Raw genomic sequence first — 19,192 nt, 5'->3', positions numbered from 1 at the left:
ATATTTCGATCATGACCACCAGCCCGAGGGCAGGCAAAAATCGTGATCTTGCCCTAGCTCTCATGTGTTATTATTTTTATTACACCGAACAAACTTCTTCGAGTACAGTTCGCCTTTCTGCATGAGTCCGGACCTCAGCGTAAAATGTTGTCAGTGCCAAGTCTAAGGTTGCCGCTGAAAGTTTGCCGATCTCCTCGTTGGCGTATCCAAATTTGTTGCTTGCATAGTCGCTGAACACAGAAATTGCATTCCTTGTTGCTATTTTCGTTCGTTTGCTGTTTACTTGAGTCAAATATCGTCTAACTGTGCCGGTGACAGCTCTGCATGACGTTTCGCAGCCATAGTTGCCGACTGCAAGTAGGCCTACAAGCGAACGACAATTTGTTACGCGCAGAAAGGTTGCACAGTATGTAACTGACGTCATCCATGTAATATCAAATGCAGAGGGCATCATCAAGTTCGCAGAGGAGGGCATCATCACGTTCGCAGAGGGCATCATCACGTTCTTTTACATGTCACGTGAGTCGTGTTTAACCAATGGCAGTGCACGCTGAATGAGTGAGGTGTAATAAATATATATATTAGCCCAAACATGGGACTATGTGCCCGAGGGCAGGTGACCATTTGTCCGACGTAAGGAGGGCAAATGGTCTCCTGCGTATGTTTTTTATTACATTCCTTTCTTACACAGTTTTCACTCAAAATATTTAGATTTATTGGCAAATGATAATCCTATGCTTCATTTCCATCTTAGACGAAAATCCGTTAACAATGGAACGATTTATCATCGAATGGCGCAATGATATATTTAAACAACTGTTATGCGTTTAATTTTTTTCTGCAAAATTTTCCCACAACCGGATTTCCTGTGCAAAAATGAAATTTCGACATTTTTACATAAAAAAGTTGTCAAGTTGAAAATAGTTCCGGTTCACTTTCAGTCCAATGATGACCATGCGGCCCGCGACGTCATCGACGAGTTACCATTGAATCCTATGGAGCGCGCGACGTTCAATATACGAGGCATGTAATAAATATATATATATATATATATATATATATATATATATATATATATATATATATATATATATATATATATATATATATATATATATATATTGCCACTTTCCATCTGCGCCACACATAAACGGTAAGAATTGTCATACCCTATATCTTTTGTAACTTTCTAATTTACTCAGCCTATAAAGTCCGTTCAGCATTTAATGAAGATCAACACTAGCCTTACATTGTTCTGTATTTGTCTGTATTCTCCTTTTGTAGACATCTTCAACCTGATGAAGTCCTACTTTTAGGACGAAACGTTGTGTCAAAATTACCAACAGAATAAACAGAAAATATACAACCAGATCAGTAGACGTGTGCAAATTTATTCATCCGATATATATATATATATATATATATATATATATATATATATATATATATATATATATTATATATATATTACGAGAATGTCTTTTATTTTGCAAAATTGGACACATGCACGTCACGATACGATGCACATTATCAAATGCTCTTTTGTTGACGCTCCACAAACTTCACGTTCAAAGGTTTGTCACCCGCCAGAATAAGCCTCATTCTTGGCTTCAGTGGGCTGTCACTGTTTGGCTCCAATATGAAATTTTGTACAATCTGTAAAGGAGAAGTTATGTTTGCACTTTTTTGTAAAGAACAAGGTGTAACGGATCAGGTGGTGTGGGTGACACAGATTTATTTGCTGCCAGCAAGGTTCTCATTGATATTTCGCCCAATGACAGGTTGTTTGGTCTTTATAAACGCAGATAAAAGAACAAATAGTTTTATTTTTAAAAGAAAATATTTTTCACATGACAACATTTTGGTACCTATTATTTGCAGACTGATGACAAGTTCAGTGCGACTTTCAAAATTTTGAGCATAATGTATTATTGATCAAAATTGTTCATTCATATATGAGCGAAAGTTTGAAGAACAGAGAGCTGTAAAATTCAGCGGTTTTATGTTATTTAGCATATATTTACACATTAAACCATTCTTAAGATAAACATTCCACTTAGCTTTGACCATTAGAGAACTCAAATATATCTTGCGATGAATTAATATATCAGTAAGTGGCATGTAGTTTAAGACGAAGTAGGCCCTGTTGCCCTCGTTAAAAGTCTCTGTTTTCATAGGGTCCGTACAGATTTGAAAGTATCATCTTTGTTCTCCAAAATATCTCATACACTTAAGTTCATTTAAAACATCATGATGAAGCTTATAATGTACAGATCACTGAAATCTTATGGCTATGAGTATAGCACAACTAGAATCATAGTTTTGACACAATGGCTGCCAGCATCTTTATAACAATCTTACCTTTGCTACACAAAGATGCATTTCAAGTTCAGCTAGTCTTCTACCGATACACTGCCGTGGTCCCGTGGCAAATGGTAGGGCAGCAAACTGATTGAGTCGTGGTATGGGCTTGTCTGATCTCAGCCACCTTTCTGGAATAAACTGGTCCGGATTATCGAAGAATTGTGGGTCACGTGACATCAGTCCTACATGGACTATCACGGTAGTCTAGGGCCCAAAATATACAAGGATACATATTTTAGAGGTGGTTACGGTAACAATAAAAAAGCTCGATGTAGAGTGTGGAGGGGTCACCGTCAGAAAACAAAGGACCAATGTCCCTGAAACTACTATAGATATGGACCAAAAAATTAATGTTTCCTGAATGTATGAAATTATCTCACTAAAGTCATCCTAGGGACCTGTATACCAAATATTAAAGCTGTCTGACCAGCAGTTTTGAATAAACAAGTAACCTAACAGTCGACAGATCTCCGCTGTGTTATGTAGAGAATAACTTTTTGTGACGCATGTATTGATGACGAAGGTGGAGAAGATGGATATCTTTGATAGCTCATTTAAAGGACAGCCTGACCAAAAATGGCAAAATTAGCTGCAAAAATACAAAATTGAAGATTTCATCATAATTTCAATATATTACATGAAGATAAACCCTTGAAACCTGTATACCAAATATAAAAGCTATCAGGTGAGTAACTTTTGAGAAACAAAGATTTTGACCAAATACGGCAAAAATTGACCCAAAAATACAAAAATTGAAGATTTCACTGAGACAACCCCTAGGAACCTATATACCAAATATCAAAGCTATCAGACGAGTACTTTTTGAGGAATGATTTTTTTGACCATAAATGGCAAAAATACCGCAATTATACGGTGTCGCTCAAATTTGATCAGAATTGGTATATACCAGTATGGGTACCAATGATCAACAATAAATGTTGTTTCTATCTGTTCAGTGGAGGAAAATTCTACGTTGATGTTATGACAATGATTTCTGCACAGTACAACAAGAATAACAACAAGAAATATATAAACCAGAAAAACAAGAATGACAAAAGTAATTAAGGTCTGAAACTTTAGGTACTGGAGGTCAACTTTAGCAACATGTATAGCAGAAACAAGCCCCTCTTAGTTTGAGTATAGACGGTCCCCCCCTACTGTCTATGGTTTCAGCAGGTCTGTTAATATGTGACAGTTCATAAACAATGACAGGAAATGACTCAAGATCAGTGGAGTTGGCCTGTTTCTTACTGGCATGCCATCACTCCTGCACATTTGCAGGATTTCACTTTTTCTTACCTCATTTGCACATTTTTGACACTGATGTGTTCGTTTGAACAAATTCACATCTCAACCCCTGCATCTACCTGTACACCAAACACTGAGATGGTAGCTCTGGCGGTATGGGAGCCTTTGTGTGTGACGGACATACATCCGCACATACATACCCACAAATATACAGACATACGGACGCCACCGACTCATTATATCAGCTCTTTTTGGTATTTATATACAAAACCAAATATGAGCGAAAAATTGCCCTAAAAATACAAAATTGTAGATTTCATCATAATTTGAATATATCATATTTTGTTCATTTCTATGAACCTGTATGCCAAATGTCAACGCTGTCAGACAAGCTGTTTTGATGAAATAAATTTTTGACCAAAAATGACTACAAAAATTCCTTAAAAATACAAATTTGTATATTTCATCAAAATTTGAACAAATCTAAGTTGGTTCATCCGTAGGGACCTGTATACCAAATGTCAAAGCTGTCTGACAAGCAGTTATGAAGAAGAAGATTTTTTACCAAAAACGCCTTTTTGTGCTATTTGCATATTTTCAAAAATATAAAAAAGTAAGTTTGTAATAATCATATTTTGCATCTACACAACAAATATCAAATCTGTAAGTACAGCAGTAAGTACATCCTTCCAAGCGGACATACATACATACATACATACATACATACATACATACATACATACATACATACATACATACATACATACATACATACATACATACATACATACATACATACATACATACATACATACATACATACATACATACACACACACACTGACGACGGGCGCCGGATGATGATGGATACCCATCTCAATAGTTATATATTCTAGAGTAGCTAAAAACTGTATCAGTATAGTACCTAAGAACTGTATCAACTCATTTTAAGGGCGTGGATTTAGCCGAGAAGTGTTGTCTTTGATGTTTTTTTCCATTGTGATTGGCTTCTGAACGTTATGAGTTCGAATCTGAATTTTCTCTATTTGTGATGAAATTCATCACGCGCACTACCAATTACGCACGCCCTTCGCAATCCATTGCCAAACGTGCAAGCCCCTTGCAATCTACTAGCTAAATGTTCACCCCTGACAATCCATCGGCCAAATGTTTACAAACCTGGCAAACGTTTGGCCAAATATTCACACACCAGGCAATTCCATCAAATTTAAGCACACCAGACAATCGATTGGACAAAGGTCAACACACCTCACAAGCCAGGGCAGCATTCATAATGATGATACATACTTACTCCTGCTGGCACGTGATAGCCGCAGAGAACAACGTCAGATGCGAGGATACGGGTGAAGAAAGGCAATACAGAGTACAGCCTGTTGGGCAACGAAAAGGAGACAAAGATGACAGGTTAGTTTCCAAGATGATGCACAACTTTAAGAGACAATAGTGACAGGTTTCGTCGTTATATATTAGAACGTCTGATAGACATTGATAAATTTCCGTTGCATGTTTAGTCTAAACCGAAAACTTATAAACTTGAATACTTTACAGGTTTACTGTATCTAGATGATCTGATCTCAGTAGTTCTTGCGTTCGCAGGCCAGGCATTAAATCACAAGAGAAATGCATGGGGTTAATTAGTGAAGAACTATACCATTTCTACAACTTAGTTCATTCACAGATCAAGTAGCATTCTGACGTTTTTGCGCCCTTTCCATTTTCGCATATTTTAATGGTCTACGTACCGGTTTTCACTTTAACTGCCTGTTGGACATTTCGACTTTAGATTGATTTGAATATGTAGGTGCTGCGGGTTTGGCGTCGTTGATGTGGACGGACATACATCTGCACACACACATACATACTAACATATATACATACATACGCCACCGACATACCATATAAGCTCTCTTTGGCATATATACATAATACAGAATGTGAGTCAAAAATGTTTCTCAGGGTCGACATTTATCTATCAAATCTACATTTTGAAATTCGTGTTATGCATTTTGTATCGATACACAATACCCTTTCCAAAAGTACGGAGGTTGACGTGTCATTACCCACGTGCGCCAAAAAGCATATACACTGTACTCGTTTCTACCGGTTATTTTCAAAAACTTAAATTTCCTTTAGTTTTTGGTCAGTATAAAACGGTTTTTTTGGGGGGAAAAAAATGGAAAAATCACCGATCAAGTATCATCAATGTTTTTGGAGCAGTACAGTAAAAATTTTAGAAGGCATAGATGAAACACAAAATCGTAAAACGATTTTGACGGAGACAAATATATTAAAACAATTACCTCATACTCTCACGGATGACAGCCTTCAGATAATGCAAATGTTTCAAGTGTTCCTGGGTAATTTTATCTCCTTTCTTCACCACTCCAGTAATTTCCTCGTGCAGCTTTTCTTGGACATTTCTGTTCCAGGCCAATAAATCCAGGGTCCATACCATGGTATTCGATGTCTTTTCCGAAATATTTAAAAAAACCGTGTCAATAATTTCATGTGGTTCCGTAGATATTGATATGATCGGATATCCATAAAACATATTCAGTATTATACTGGTGAAATATTATGCTAATATAAGCAAAGCTGTGCACAACTTATTTGGACACATAGAAAACAAAAATATCATGATAATAAGGTTTCAAATTAACACACACTTTCGCGTCGTTCAATGTTATACGGAAAATATTTACTAGGATCATACAGTGGAACCAAAATGAGAAATTCCGATGTACTATGATTATGATTTCTCGCATTGTATTTTGTAAACCAGAAACTGGAGTTACTTTACAAAAAGTTGAACATTTTAAGCTCCCCTCGAACAACTCAATTGTCCAGAACGCTTCTGAACGAATAGATCAAATTTCTTACTGAATCAGCGGCTGCGCCAAAAAGCTCTGCTGTACTGGCCAGTATTTCACCGTCTGTGAGTTTTCCACTGTCATTCATGTACGGAATGATATGACGTATGTGTCCATCATCATCGATGCTTGGGTCATCGCTGGAACTCTTCTTCGCGGCAATACTCTCCTTTATGTGGAACTCAGCTGCAAAGAATAACACCCTCGTTTCACTGATAAGTTTTCCATGTACAATAAATAGCTTGGCTTTCAAGCAATAGCATTGTATGTTGATACCAGACTATCAACATGTGTAAGTATGTCAAAGACACTAAAGGAGAATATGATGCAGACTTACTGATATCAAAAATTGACTTGGCCGTCCGCCTTATACCTTTCCACGCTGGAAGATTCAACTTCACTTGCAGTTTGAATGGCAAGAAGAACAAGGCTTCTGAATATCGAAAGAAATCCTTAGTGGCATTTATAAACTCCTCTGACATGGGATCAACAGAATCTGATAACAATCCCAGACGCCTGTTGAACAATATTGCAGCCATACCTGTATAAGAGAGAAAAGGAGTGGATATAAATGTATCTACACTCATGTCATGACGCTTATATTCATCATCATCAGCAGCAGAAGCAGAAGCAGAAACAGCAGCATCCCAATTAGCTCAACTTCTTGCATCTGTAACGTAAAGACTGGTGTTTATTGACATTTGAGATGAGCCTGGAAAGCATTAATAACCAACTGGCTCACCACTTAAGGGTAAACATGGGAGGGTGCTAATTTAAAAATACTTCTAATCTCCTAACTTTCGATCAGAGCTGAATTACACTTCGCTTACGACGTTATCCTGGACGATGTCAGTTTTGGACATGTTAGTCTTTCATCTGAAATGTACCATACCACACTCTCTGTCAGTGTGTGTTGAGTAATAAAAGATTGATTGAACGATGTCAACAAACATGCTCTATTTCTTCCGTTGACTCGTCTATAGCTACGACAATGTTACTGTTGCTTTCGTATCCTGACAATACCAAGTTTTATTTATGCCATTAGCAAATAATACCGTGTTGTTGAATTTTAATGAAGCAAAACATTAGGGATTGCAAATGTTAACACAGCAAATGATATCAATCGAAGCTCGTCTTTACCTTCCATAGACCACCGTGCCAATTCATCGTCCATAGTACTGGAACTCTTGTCGGGCGTTGCGTGTACGCGACGGATCTTGGCGATGAGATCATCAGAAACTTCGTTCAGTGTGTCTGTGTGTGATGCAACTTCCTTGGGTCGAAGTAATGGCTTCAGTAGAACACTACGATGACGCTGCCAGTCCTCCCCTTCACTGTGTAAATCAGTACAGAAAATATTGGACACAGAGAAGGTCACCGTAACCTAACATAAAATTTCTGAAGGGCCCAAAGATGCATTACTGCAAATAAACATATTGCTCTGCATCATTGTTGGTACGAAAAAAGGGACCTAAACACCATTTCTGACAAATGATTCATGAGTACGCAGAGTGAAGATAGGTTCCGGGTGATATACACTCAAATTCGATCAAACTGCAAAACATAATTGGCCAAGGTATTGTTTTAATCGACGTGTATCAGTGATTTTTACAACATTAACACAGCAGCTTGATGTGGTCTTGTTTAGATCTTTAATCAGCTACATGCTCTCAGTTACACAACACACCACGGCCACTCCACACAAGTCAGACAGAGAAACACAAACAAATCACCACCCTTTGCAATGTCATGTATGTCTCTTCTCTATTCCTGATGAACAAGTGAAAAGCATACCGTTGAGTTCAATAAGGAACTTCACAAACATTTTGAACATGTAAATTTTATATGATACTGGTCTAGCCGGTCGATTCCCAAAGCTGCCTGAACTTTCATGCTCACTTGTTCTGCATAGTTCAAGAAGGCAGAAAAACTTCCACTCCAAAACTTCACGTAAGGCAGATTTCTTCAAGATTGCCACTCGACTCATCAGAGAGGCCTAGACACCACTAACAAAACGATTTGAGATTTAAAAATATTTGAAAATATGGGACTGCACTAAAATACACGACTCAGATATCAATATTTCTTGTCAAAAGTATAAGCGTATTTGACGTAAGCTTCAGCCTTAAATCATCAAGATGTGTTTAGACACTAGCTGCTGTCTGGTCGCCCTTTGAATAATCGTTAGTTTAACCCTCCTTGTGTGGGTCAGTGTAAAACATTGCTGTATTCTTTAAATCGTAGGGAAGAGGTATAGACAGTCCAATAGTGTAGATACCTTATTTTCATTGGCCAATTTCTTTGGCGGCTCTATGTCAGGCTTCTTAACTGTGTGAAAGTCCGTAATGCAGTCGTTTGCTGAGCAGACTAGTTTAACTTTGGAATCACTGAGTAGTTAAAGCAGAGCCTATAATTCTAAATGAAGTTTACATGGAAGTAGCTGACGGTACCTAGACAAGTTCCCATTAAGGTGCGGAATTGTGTTTTTATCGTTTTTAGAAAGTTTAGCTGGAAGTTTAGAAAGCTAAATTAGAATTGTCTAAATCTAAATCTAAACTTAGAAAGTTTAGCCAGAAACGATAATTATCGCTTTCTAAATAGCGTTTTAAATTTAGAAATTAGCTGAAGTTTAGAAAGTCGGGCCTCGGGTGAAAACATTTTTCCAAGGATATATCGGATAAAAACGATAATTATCACTTTCTAAATAGCGTTCTAAGTTTAGAAATTAGCTGAAGTTTAGCTGAAGTTTAGAAAGTCGGACCTTAGGTTGAAAATTTTTTTCCAAGGATATATCGGATAAAAACGATAATTATCACTTTCTAAATAGCGTTCTAAGTTTAGAAATTAGCTGTAGTTTAGAAAGTCGGGCCTTAGGTTAAAATTTTTTCCCAAGGATATATCGGATAAAAACGATAATTATCACTTTCTAAATAGCGTTCTAAGTTTAGAAATTAGCTGAAGTTTAGAAAGTCGGGCCTTGGGTGAAAAATTTCTTCCAAGGATATATCGGATAAAAACGATAATTATCACTTTCTAAATAGCGTTCTAAGTTTAGAAATTAGCTGAAGTTTAGCTGAAGTTTAGAAAGTCGGACCTTAGGTTGAAAATTTTTTTCCAAGGATATATCGGATAAAAACGATAATTATCACTTTCTAAATAGCGTTCTAAGTTTAGAAATTAGCTGTAGTTAGAAAGTCGGGCCTTAGGTTAAAATTTTTTCCCAAGGATATATCGGATAAAAACGATAATTATCACTTTCTAAATAGCGTTCTAAGTTTAGAAATTAGCTGAAGTTTAGAAAGTCGCGCCTTGGGTGAAAAATTTCTTCCAAGGATATATCGGATAAAAACGATAATTATCACTTTCTAAATAGCGTTCTAAGTTTAGAAATTAGCTGAAGTTTAGAAAGTCGGGCCTTGGCTGAAAAAATTTGTTCTAGGATATATCGGATAAAAACGATAATTATCACTTTCTAAATAGCGTTCTAAGTTTAGAAATTAGCTGAAGTTTAGAAAATCGGGCCTTGGGTGAAAAAAATTTGTTCGAGGATATGTCGGATAGAATCAGGAAAATACTGTATCAGTTTTGCCAAGCGGCAAATCCAAAGCTCAAATGTTTTTTTCCATAAACTCGCGAGAAAAGCACCCCTTATTGAATTGACCATTGCAACGGGCAAGAATTGAATGTCATGAAGTAGAGAAATGTGGCTCTGAGTGAGCGATGACGAAAAATTGTGAATGTTTATTCTTTGACCGTCAAAAACAAAGACTGTCAAATAGCCACCGCTAGTGTTAATGACAAATAAACCAGATGTGTGACGTGAAGACGAATGTAAATAACCATACTGCCACAATTCGCATGACCAAGGTGTGTTCAGACACAGACAAGAAGAGGGTCAGATAGTTCCACGACAATCGTGTCCATTGTAGTGCAAATTAATGCTAATAGCCTTATCAATGCCTCATTAGCATTAACTTGACGCGCGCGATCGTAATTGAACACACCTTGGTCATTAGAACTGTGGTAGTATTGTTCCATTTTTGGTTTATTGGACAAGCTCATTTGAGCTTTGGATTTAAAACTTACTTCTGGGGGAAACGGATAGTATTTTCCGGGTTCTACAAGAAACTCTACATACTCACACTTTTTACTTTAATAAAAACACTTGGGAATATACAGATGACAACAGAAACGTTGTATCAGCCTTTTTTCCGACATATTCTTGGAAAAGTTTGCGGGACTTCATCTCACGCACTCCACATTTCACTGTGAGCACGCAGCCTGGAGATGGCAGCCTGGCCGGCAACACTTTTGATAGGGCCAATGCATTAATTTGGAGGTACTATCTCGTCGGTCTATTGGACAAGTCACATTTCAGCTTTGGCTTTTAGAACTTGCTTCTGGGGAAAACTGATAGTATTTTCCAGGTTCTACAAGACTGCTCCTACAAGCTCACACTTTTCCCCTTGAAACACTAGGGCATATACAGATGACAACAGAAATGGTGTACCAACGTTTTTATCCGATATATCCTTCGAAAATGTTTTCACTGACTCCGACTTTCTAAACTACAGCTAATTTCTAAACTTAGAACGCTATTTAGAAAGCGATAATTATCGTTTTTATCCGATATAATCTTGGAAAACTTTTTCCACTCCAACCCGACTCTCTAAACTACAGCTATTTTCTAAACTTAGAACGCTATTTAGAAAGCGATAATAATCGTTTTTATCCGATATATCAAGGAAAAATTGTTTTCACTTCAGGCCCCATTCTCTGAAGGATTCAATCTTTTACTGTGAGCACGCAGCTGGAAGATGGCGGCCTGGCCGCGGCAACACATTTGATAAGACCATTAGCATAAATTTCCATTAATCAGCACAAATGGACGCGATCGTTGTGGACAAACATAATCTCAACACACCTTGGTCATTTAAGTTTGGCAATATGGTCACTTTTATTTACATTCGTCTTCACGTCACACAGCTGGTTTATTTGCAATATACACTAGCCGGGAGGTTGCTTGACAGACCTTGAAAAACAAACATTTACAATTTTTCTTCACAAATTTGGTTTAAGCTGACTCACTGTCATATTTCTCTACTTCGTAACATTATACTTCTTGCCTAATGCAATGAGCAGAAGGTATAGTATCTCGGGCATCACATTTGAGATTTCGATTGTAAAACTTACTTCAGGGGAAAACTGATAGTATTTTCCTGGTTCTACAATAATGCTGCTACAAGCTCGCAGATTTTCATCCGATTTATTCTGGAAAAAAGTTTCACTTCAGGCCCGGATTTCTTAATGACGCCATATTTTACTGCGAGCACGCAGCTGCCAGGTGATGGCAACCACAGGGGCAACACGTTTGATAAGGCCATTAGCATTAATTTGCATCATTACTTAATCTGCTCCTGTCGTGGAACTAAGATAATCCCAACACACCTTGGTCATTTGAACTGTGGCAGTCTGGTTACTTTTACGGTATTTACATTTGTCTTCAAGACACACAACTGGTTTATTTGTCATAAGCAATAGCCGGGTGGTTATTCGACAGACTTTGTTTTTGAGGGACAAAACAAATATTTACAATTACTCCTCACAAATTGTGTTTGTGCTTACTCACTGTCATATTTCCCTACTTAGTAACTTTAAACTTCTTGCCCAATGGTAAATTTTATCGGAAGTAGACTATCTCGGTGGTCTATTGGATAAGTCATATTTGAGCTTCGCATTTTAAAAATTACTTCTTTGGGAAACTAATAGTATTTTCCTGGTTCTACGAGACTACTCTACAAGCTCACACATTTTCCCTTGAAACAATGGGAAAAAATACACATTTAAAACCAAATGCTGAACCAACGTTTTCATCAAACATATCATAAACTACAGCTAATTTCTAAACTTAGAACGCTATTTAGAAAGCGATAATTATCGTTTTATCCGATATATCCTTGGAAAAAAATTTCAACCTAAGGCCCGACTTTCTAAACTTCAGCTAATTTCTAAACTTAGAACGCTATTTAAAAGTGATAATTATCGTTTTTATCCGATATATCCTTGGAAAAAAAATTTCCAACCTAAGGCCCGACTTTCTAAACTTCAGCTAATTTCTAAACTTAGAACGCTATTTAGAAGGTGATAATTATCGTTTTTATCCGATATATCCTTGGAAAAATTTTTTTAACCTGGGGCCCGACTTTCTAAACTTTATAAACTACAGCTAATTTCTAAACTTTGAGCGCTATTTAGAAAGTGATAATTATCGTTTTTATCCGATATATCCTTGGGAAACTTTTTCCACTCCAAGCCCGACTTTCTAAACTACAGCTAATTTCTAAACTTAGAACGCTATTTAGAAAGTGATAATTATCGTTTTTATCCGATATATCCTGGAAAAAAATTTCAACCTTAGGCCCGACTTTCTAAACTTCAGCTAATTTCTAAACTTAGAACGCTATTTAGAAAGTGATAATTATCGTTTTTATCCGATATATCCTTGGAAAATTTTTTTTAACCTGAGGCCCGACTTTCTAAACTTTATAAACTACAGCTAATTTCTAAACTTTGAGCGCTATTTAGAAAGTGATAATTATCGTTTTTATCCGATATATCCTTGGAAAAAATTTTCAACCTAAGGCCCGACTTTCTAAACTTCAGCTAATTTCTAAACTTAGAACGCTATTTAGAAAGTGATAATTATCGTTTTTATCCGATATATCCTTGGAAAATTTTTTTTAACCTGAGGCCCGACTTTCTAAACTTTATAAACTACAGCTAATTTCTAAACTTTGAGCGCTATTTAGAATGTGATAATTATCGTTTTTATCCGATATATCCTTGGAAAAAATTTTCAACCTAAGGCCCGACTTTCTAAACTTCAGCTAATTTCTAAACTTAGAACGCTATTTAGAAAGTGATAATTATCGTTTTTATCCGATATATCCTTGGAAAATTTTTTTAACCTGAGGCCCGACTTTCTAAACTTTATAAACTACAGCTAATTTCTAAACTTTGAGCGCTATTTAGAAAGTGATAATTATCGTTTTTATCCGATATATCCTTGGAAAAAATTTTCAACCTAAGGCCCGACTTTCTAAACTTCAGCTAATTTCTAAACTTAGAACGCTATTTAGAAAGTGATAATTATCGTTTTTATCCGATATATCCTTGGAAAATTTTTTTAACCTGGGGCCCAACTTTCTAAACTTTATAAACTACAGCTAATTTCAAAACTTTGAGCGCTATTTAGAAAGTGATAATTATCGTTTTTATCCGATATATCCTTGGAAAAATTTTCAACCTAAGGCCCGACTTTCTAAACTTCAGCTAATTTCTAAACTTAGAACGCTATTTAGAAAGTGATAATTATCGTTTTTATCCGATATATCCTTGGAAAAAATTTTCAACCTGGGGCCCGACTTTCTAAACTTTATAAACTACGGCTAATTTCTAAACTTTGAGCGCTATTTAGAAAGTGATAATTATCGTTTTTATCCGATATATCCTGGAAAAAATTTTCAACCTAAGGCCCGACTTTCTAAACTACAGCTAATTTCTAAACTTAGAACGCTATTTAGAAAGTGATAATTATCGTTTTTATCCGATATATCCTTGGAAAAATTTTTTTAACCTGAGGCCCGACTTTCTAAACTTTATAAACTACAGCTAATTTCTAAACTTTGAGCGCTATTTAGAAAGTGATAATTATCGTTTTTATCCGATATATCCTTGGAAAAAAAATTCAACCTAAGGCCCGACTTTCTAAACTTCAGCTAATTTCTAAACTTAGAACGCTATTTAGAAAGTGATAATTATCGTTTTTATCCGATATATCCTTGGAAAAAATTTTCAACCTAAGGCCCGACTTTCTAAACTTCAGCTAATTTCTAAACTTAGAACGCTATTTAGAAAGTGATAATTATCGTTTTTATCCGATATATCCTTGGAAAATTTTTTTTACCTGGAGCCCGACTTTCTAAACTTTATAAACTACAGCTAATTTCTAAACTTTGAGCGCTATTTAGAAAGTGATAATTATCGTTTTATCCGATATATCCTTGGAAAAAATTTTCAACCTAAGGCCCGACTTTCTAAACTACAGCTAATTTCTAAACTTAGAACGCTATTTAGAAAGTGATAATTATCGTTTTTATCCGATATATCCTTGGAGAAAAAATTTCAACCTAAGGCCCGACTTTCTAAACTTCAGCTAATTTCTAAACTTAGAACGCTATTTAGAAAGTGATAATTATCGTTTTTATCCGATATATCCTTGGAAAAAAATTTCAACCTAAGCCCCGACTTTCTAAACTTCAGCTAATTTCTAACTTAGAACGCTATTTAGAAAGTGATAATTATCGTTTTTATCCGATATATCCTTGGAAATTTTTTTTAACCTGGGGCCCGACTTTCTAAAATTTATAAACTACAGCTAATTTCTAAACTTTGAGCGCTATTTAGAAAGTGATAATTATCGTTTTTATCCGATATATCCTTGGAAAAAATTTTCAACCTAAGGCCCGACTTTCTAAACTACAGCTAATTTCTAAACTTAGAACGCTATTTAGAAAGTGATAATTATCGTTTTTATCCGATATATCCTTGGAAATTTTTTTTAACCTGAGGCCCGACTTTCTAAACTTTATAAACTACAGCTAATTTCTAAACTTTGAGCGCTATTTAGAAAGTGATAATTATCGTTTTTATCCGATATATCCTTGGAAAAAATTTTCAACCTAAGGCCCGACTTTCTAAACTTCAGCTAATTTCTAAACTTAGAACGCTATTTAGAAAGTGATAATTATCGTTTTTATCCGATATATCCTTGGAGAAAAAATTTCAACCTAAGGCCCGACTTTCTAAACTTCAGCTAATTTCTAAACTTAGAACGCTATTTAGAAAGTGATAATTATCGTTTTTATCCGATATATCCTTGGAAAAAAAATTTCAACCTAAGGCCCGACTTTATAAACTTCAGCTAATTTCTAAACTTAGAACGCTATTTAGAAAGTGATAATTATCGTTTTATCCGATATATCCTTGGAAAATTTTTTTAACCTGGGGCCCGACTTTCTAAACTTTAAAAACTACAGCTAATTTCTAAACTTTGAGCGCTATTTAGAATGTGATAATTATCGTTTTTATCCGATATATCCTTGGAAAAAATTTTCAACCTAAGGCCCGACTTTCTAAACTACAGCTAATTTCTAAACTTAGAACGCTATTTAGAAAGTGATAATTATCGTTTTTATCCGATATATCCTTGGAAAAATTTTTTTTAACCTGAGGCCCGACTTTCTAAACTTTATAAACTTCAGCTAATTTCTAAATTTTGAGCGCTATTTAGAAAGTGATAATTATCGTTTTTATCCGAAAATCCTTGGGAAAAAATTCAACCTAAGGCCCGACTTTCTAAACTTCAGCTAATTTCTAAACTTAGAACGCTATTTAGAAAGTGATAATTATCGTTTTTATCCGATATATCCTTGGAAAAAATTTCAACCTAAGGCCCGACTTTCTAAACTTCAGCTAATTTCTAAACTTAGAACGCTATTTAGAAAGTGATAATTATCGTTTTTATCCGATATATCCTTGGAAAAAAATTTTCAACCTAGGGCCAGACTTTCTAAACTTTCTAAACTACAGCTTTTTTCTAAACTTAGAACGCTATTTAGAAAGTGATAATTATCGTTTTTATCCGATATATCCTTGGAAAAAATTTTCAACCTAAGGCCCGACTTTCTAAACTTCAGCTAATTTCTAAACTTAGAACGCTATTTAGAAAGTGATAATTATCGTTTTTATCCGATATATCCTTGGAAAAAAATTTTCAACCTAGGGCCAGACTTTCTAAACTTTCTAAACTACAGCTTTTTTCTAAACTTAGAACGCTATTTAGAAAGTGATAATTATCGTTTTTATCCGATATATCCTTGGAAAAAATTTTCAACCTAAGGCCCGACTTTCTAAACTTCAGCTAATTTCTAAACTTAGAACGCTATTTAGAAAGTGATAATTATCGTTTTTATCCGATATATCCTTGGAAAATTTTTTTTAACCTGGAGCCCGACTTTCTAAACTTTATAAACTACAGCTAATTTCTAAACTTTGAGCGCTATTTAGAAAGTGATAATTATCGTTTTTATCCGATATATCCTTGGAAAAAATTTTCAACCTAAGGCCCGACTTTATAAACTTCAGCTAATTTCTAAACTTAGAACGCTATTTAGAAAGTGATAATTATCGTTTTTATCCGATATATCCTTGGAAAAAAAATTTCAACCTAAGGCCCGACTTTCTAAACTTCAGCTAATTTCTAAACTTAGAACGCTATTTAGAAAGTGATAATTATCGTTTTTATCCGATATATCCTTGGAAAAAAATTCAACCTAAGGCCCGACTTTCTAAACTTCAGCTAATTTCTAAACTTAGAACGCTATTTAGAAAGTGATAATTATCGTTTTTATCCGATATATCCTTGGAAAAATTTTTTTAACCAGGGGCCCGACTTTCTAAACTTTATAAACTACAGCTAATTTCTAAACTTTGAGCGCTATTTAGAAAGTGATAATTATCGTTTTTATCCGATATATCCTTGGGGAAACTTTTTCCACTCCAAGCCCGACTTTCTAAACTACAGCTATTTTCTAAACTTAGAACGCTATTTAGAAAGTGATAATTATCGTTTTTATCCGATATATCCTGGAAAAAAATTTCAACCTTAGGCCCGACTTTCTAAACTTCAGCTAATTTCTAAACTTAGAACGCTATTTAGAAAGTGATAATTATCGTTTTTATCCGATATATCCTTGGAAAAAATTTTCAACCTAAGGCCCGACTTTCTAAACTTCAGCTAATTTCTAAACTTAGAACGCTATTTAGAAAGTGATAATTATCGTTTTTATCCGATATATCCTTGGAAAATTTTTTTTAACCTGAGGACCGACTTTCTAAACTTTATAAACTACAGCTAATTTCTAAACTTTGAGCGCTATTTAGAAAGTGATAATTATCGTTTTTATCCGATATATCCTTGGAAAACAATTTTCAACCTAGGGCCAGACTTTCTAAACTTTCTAAACTACAGCTTTTTTCTAAACTTAGAACGCTATTTAGAAAGTGATAATTATCGTTTTTATCCGATATATCCTTGGAAAAAATTTTCAACCTAAGGCCCGACTTTCTAAACTTCAGCTAATTTCTAAACTTAGAACGCTATTTAGAAAGCGATAATTATCGTTTTTATCCGATATATCCTTGGAAAAAAATTTCAACCTAAGGCCCGACTTTCTAAACTTCAGCTAATTTCTAAACTTAGAACGCTATTTAGAAAGTGATAATTATCGTTTTTATCCGATATATCCTTGGAAAAAATTTTTTAACCCAGGGCCCGACTTTCTAAACTTTATAAACTACAGCTAATTTCTAAACTTTGAGCGCTATTTAGAAAGTGATAATTATCGTTTTTATCCGATATATCCTTGGAAAAAATTTCCAACCTAAGGCCCGACTTTCTAAACTTCAGCTATTTTCTAAACTTAGAACGCTATTTAGAAAGTGATAATTATCGTTTTTATCCGATATATCCTTGGAAAAAAAATTTCAACCTAAGGCCTGACTTTCTAAACTTTCTAAACTACAGCTAATTTCTAAACTTTGAGCGCTATTTAGAAAGTGATAATTATCGTTTTTTTGCCGTGTTTATCGTTTTTAGCTAGTTTAGCTCCCATAGGGAATACACGTAGTTTAGAAATGGCTTTCAGGAAAAGACACAATTCCGCACCTAACTCTGCTTACTGCACGATGTATTGACAAGCTCTCAACCAAAACATTACGTTATGTAACCTTTGTACAGGTTACATTACGTAATGTAACCTTTGTACAGATTGACGTAAGGCAGTCAAACCCACACGGGACACAACATTGCACGACCCCTTTCAACAACGACTAGCTATTGGCTCTCAGCACATGGGTTATGTGTTTTAAAAACAAATCATGTAGACCTACAGATATAAACACATATATGATAAACTTACGCTAGAAAGACACCAAGCGAATATCCTCCCATTTTTCTGTAGAGTAACCAAGGTTCCAGCGGCAGGCGACGGGGATATTTTCCCTCGGCACGAACAACAGCTTCGGTTGCGCTAGGATCGGCTACCACAACTCCAGAGATAACTCCGATACTTTCTTTCCAAACAGGACCTAAGGTGTTTCGACGCCATGTGAAGTATTTATCAAGCCTCGCTAGACCACCATTGCGAAACACATTGATGTAGGTAGCAAGCTTGCCTTGTTGTCCAGGAATTGCGTCAAACGGTTTGACTTTGACCTCATTGACCAACTGCAGTCTGTCATCACCATTATCTGCATGCTGTGCTACTGTCGTCGATCTTCTGGCAGACAAAGTGAATAGTGAGCTCTGGGACTGGCAACGAGTTTGGATTCGTTTAGTAAACGAAAATGAATAAACTCTCATCGAAGACGATGTCATTGCCATTGTACCAAGTCACCTTATTGTAGAGAACCACAGTCGATGTGATACTGGCATAGAGAGGCTGAAGTCTCTTACCCTTCAAGTTGAACTTTGAACTCTGTCTTTATTGTACGTGATTGCATCGATAGTGGTTTCACCGTGTGGTACGTTTCGAGGCCCGGGGGAGTTTGTCCAACAGCGCCCGACT

General features: G+C 35.7%; 1 protein-coding gene across 1 annotated transcript; it reads right to left on the bottom strand.

Annotated features, from left to right (window-relative positions):
* Positions 1-1,476: 1,476 nt before the first annotated feature.
* LOC139120265 (cytochrome P450 10-like) lies at positions 1,477-19,080 on the bottom strand. Its single transcript, XM_070684582.1, has 8 exons — positions 18,545-19,080; positions 7,644-7,837; positions 6,841-7,044; positions 6,514-6,689; positions 5,934-6,100; positions 4,925-5,003; positions 2,362-2,568; positions 1,477-1,656 (listed from the first exon to the last, which is right to left on the bottom strand). The coding sequence occupies exons 1-8, from the start codon at positions 19,006-19,008 to the stop codon at positions 1,531-1,533; spliced, it is 1,617 nt and encodes a 538-aa protein (XP_070540683.1). The 5' UTR covers positions 19,009-19,080; the 3' UTR covers positions 1,477-1,530.
* Between the last annotated feature and the right edge of the window lie 112 nt (positions 19,081-19,192).

This window comes from Ptychodera flava, chromosome 1 (genome assembly GCF_041260155.1).
Source record: "Ptychodera flava strain L36383 chromosome 1, AS_Pfla_20210202, whole genome shotgun sequence".
NCBI classification, from domain to species: Eukaryota; Metazoa; Hemichordata; class Enteropneusta; family Ptychoderidae; genus Ptychodera; species Ptychodera flava.
The sequence above is the reverse complement of the archived record's forward strand: the minus strand, read 5'-3'. Positions and strand labels throughout refer to the sequence as shown.